The sequence below is a fragment of the Chlorocebus sabaeus genome, chromosome 7 (assembly GCF_047675955.1).
Source record: "Chlorocebus sabaeus isolate Y175 chromosome 7, mChlSab1.0.hap1, whole genome shotgun sequence".
NCBI lineage: Eukaryota > Metazoa > Chordata > Mammalia > Primates > Cercopithecidae > Chlorocebus > Chlorocebus sabaeus.
Genome location: NC_132910.1, coordinates 115712027 through 115714492, shown reverse-complemented (window position 1 = coordinate 115714492; position 2466 = coordinate 115712027). Strand labels below are relative to the sequence as shown.

The 2466-nt window shown below is 40.7% G+C and overlaps 1 protein-coding gene across 1 annotated transcript; it reads right to left on the bottom strand.

Moving 5' to 3' along the window:
- Positions 1 to 349: 349 nt before the first annotated feature.
- On the bottom strand, positions 350 to 1548 carry LOC103236479 (PRELI domain containing protein 3B). Its single transcript, XM_037993516.2, has one exon. It carries the CDS (start codon positions 1462 to 1464, stop codon positions 880 to 882), a length of 585 nt encoding a protein of 194 aa, XP_037849444.1. The 5' UTR covers positions 1465 to 1548; the 3' UTR covers positions 350 to 879.
- Between the last annotated feature and the right edge of the window lie 918 nt (positions 1549 to 2466).

Below are 2466 nucleotides of genomic sequence, written 5' to 3'. Positions count from 1 at the left end.
ACCAATAAAGACATATCTTCTGAAAAACTTGTTTGTTTTTTTAATTTTTTTGAGGCTGAGTCTCACTCTGTCACTCAGGTCGGACTGCAGTGGCAAGATTGTAGCTCACTGTATCCTCAAACTCCTGACTTCAAGCAATCTTCCTGCCTGGGCCTGGGTGCTACTCAGGTTGCAGTCTTGAGCCATTGAGCTCAGCCTGGAAAACATTTTTTTTTTTTTTTTTCCAAGGAAGTTAATACCTTTACTAAGTCACAAAACTTTCGCAAATCAATACAGTACTCTTTTATAATGAAACCATACTTTTGTTGGAGTCATGTTACTTCAGTGATAATTTTTCACTACAAAAATATTTAAGTACCAAATCAAAACACTGGTTTTTAATGGTGGTTTATAGCAGAGTAAGGTATTTTACACAAAAAATATTTTACAACTACACAATTTCTCCTTTTAAGTGAGCTCCCTTGTGCAAGCTGTTGAAGTGTACAGCAGCAGGGCAATGGGCGTCTATAGGCGGTGGCTCTGCTCTGTTCTGGGGTTGGTCCAAAGTCAGGTGGAGTTCCAATGTATGAAAAGCTTGAAAATTCTACCTTACGGAGACTGAATATCAATACCAGTTTCCAAGAAGTTCTTGTTCAGTTTTCACAGAAATACTGGAACCCTCAAAATCAAGATAGTAATTTCAAACAACATTAATTTCAGATGATCCCTTTTATTTAGAGGCCCTGCATCTGTTTAGATCAAGTCACATAGCCTTACACCTACTTATAAAAAACAAAAAACAAAACCCCAAAATATAGTTGTATTTTTTAAATAACAAATAAATATATAGTCAGCTTGGAGAGACCTGGAGGACCCGATGTTGTCTACCCAGTGTCATGATCACTTCTCTGCAAACGCTGCTGCTGCCATTGGAGTCCTGATGGTTCCTCTTGCTGAGGCTGTCAGTTCTTCAATCTCAGCATTTAATTTATGTATTACCCATTCCATTGCTTCTCGGCCTTTACTGGCGTTTGAGGATATCGTACTTGCCATCAGTCCTTCAAGGTAACTGCTGAGGCTAACGCCTTTCACAGTGATTATGGCTTCTTGAGTCAAAACAGTTTTGTCTGGATCCTGAGGATGTGGTTTGTATATAAGTCTCTCATCTACTGAAACCATGTTTGTAAATGAAATATTAGTAGATTTAAGTTCCATTGTTTTCTCTACAGGATCAACTACAGAATGTTCTTGCACATATGTTTTCGTTCTTGCTGCACCAATAAGAGACTTCACAATGGAAGGCAGTCCCCACTCTGTGCTGAGAAGTCTGTGGCTGTGCAACTTTCCAGAGGGATCTATATGTCTGTCCAACACATCAACTCCAACCACACTTGGGTTCATAGGGTTTGGGTATTTCTGCATTGCAGCTGTTGTAACAGTTTCCCATGGGTGGTCAAAGACGTGCTCCGAAGTCCAGATCTTCATGGTGCCGGCACCCTCAGCGATGTCCGGGTAGCGCCAGGGGACAACGAGGCACAGAGGCTACACCGGCCCCTGCCCCACCCCCAGCACTCCCAAAACATTTTTTAAAACATAGGGTTCGGCGTGGCACTGAACTCAAGATATTCCAAGAATGGTTTGTGTCTCTCATACTTCTGTTGACTGTTTAATGGTAGATATGCTGATTATGCAGAACAGTTCAGACATAATTAGATGTAATTAGGGCAAACCAGCATGAGGCCCCTTATGAGAAGTCCAAATCTGTGATTGTTATACAACATGCAAAAGAACTTTCTCATATACGATGTCAGAGTAAAGAGTAAACCGCATAGGTATATGTGTAGGATACGTATATGCCACTATAATACCATTATATATATACATATATACATATATATATATATTTGGAGACGGAATCTCCTTCTGTCACCAGGCTGGAGTGCAGCTGCGCGATCTCAGCTCACTTCAACCTCCACTTCCCAGGTTCAAGAGATTCTCCTGCCTCTGGCTCCCGAGTAGCTGGGACTACAGGCACACGCCACTTCGCCCAGCTAATTTCTGAATTTCTAGTAGAGACAGAGTTTCACCATGTTGGCCAGATGGTCTCGATCTCTTGACCTCATGATCCGCCTGCCTCGGCCTCCCAAAGTGCTGGGATTACAGGCGTGAGCCACCGTGCTGGGCCAATAAAATTTTAAGTAAATATAAAAACATATTTGTATTTTATTTTTTGTAGAGATGGTTGTCCAGGCTGGTCTGGAACTCCTGACCTCAAGCGATCCTCCTGCTTTGGCCTCCCAAACTGCTGGGATTATAGCCATGCTGCCAGCCATGTGTAGGGTATGTATATGTTCATATAATACCATAATAAAATTTTAATTACAGTTGTAAGGTAGGTAGTTATATGTATCTCTATATAATATGTTCATATAAATATGCTAATACAAGAACATATTGAAGTATAATCAAATATATATAATTTTAGAT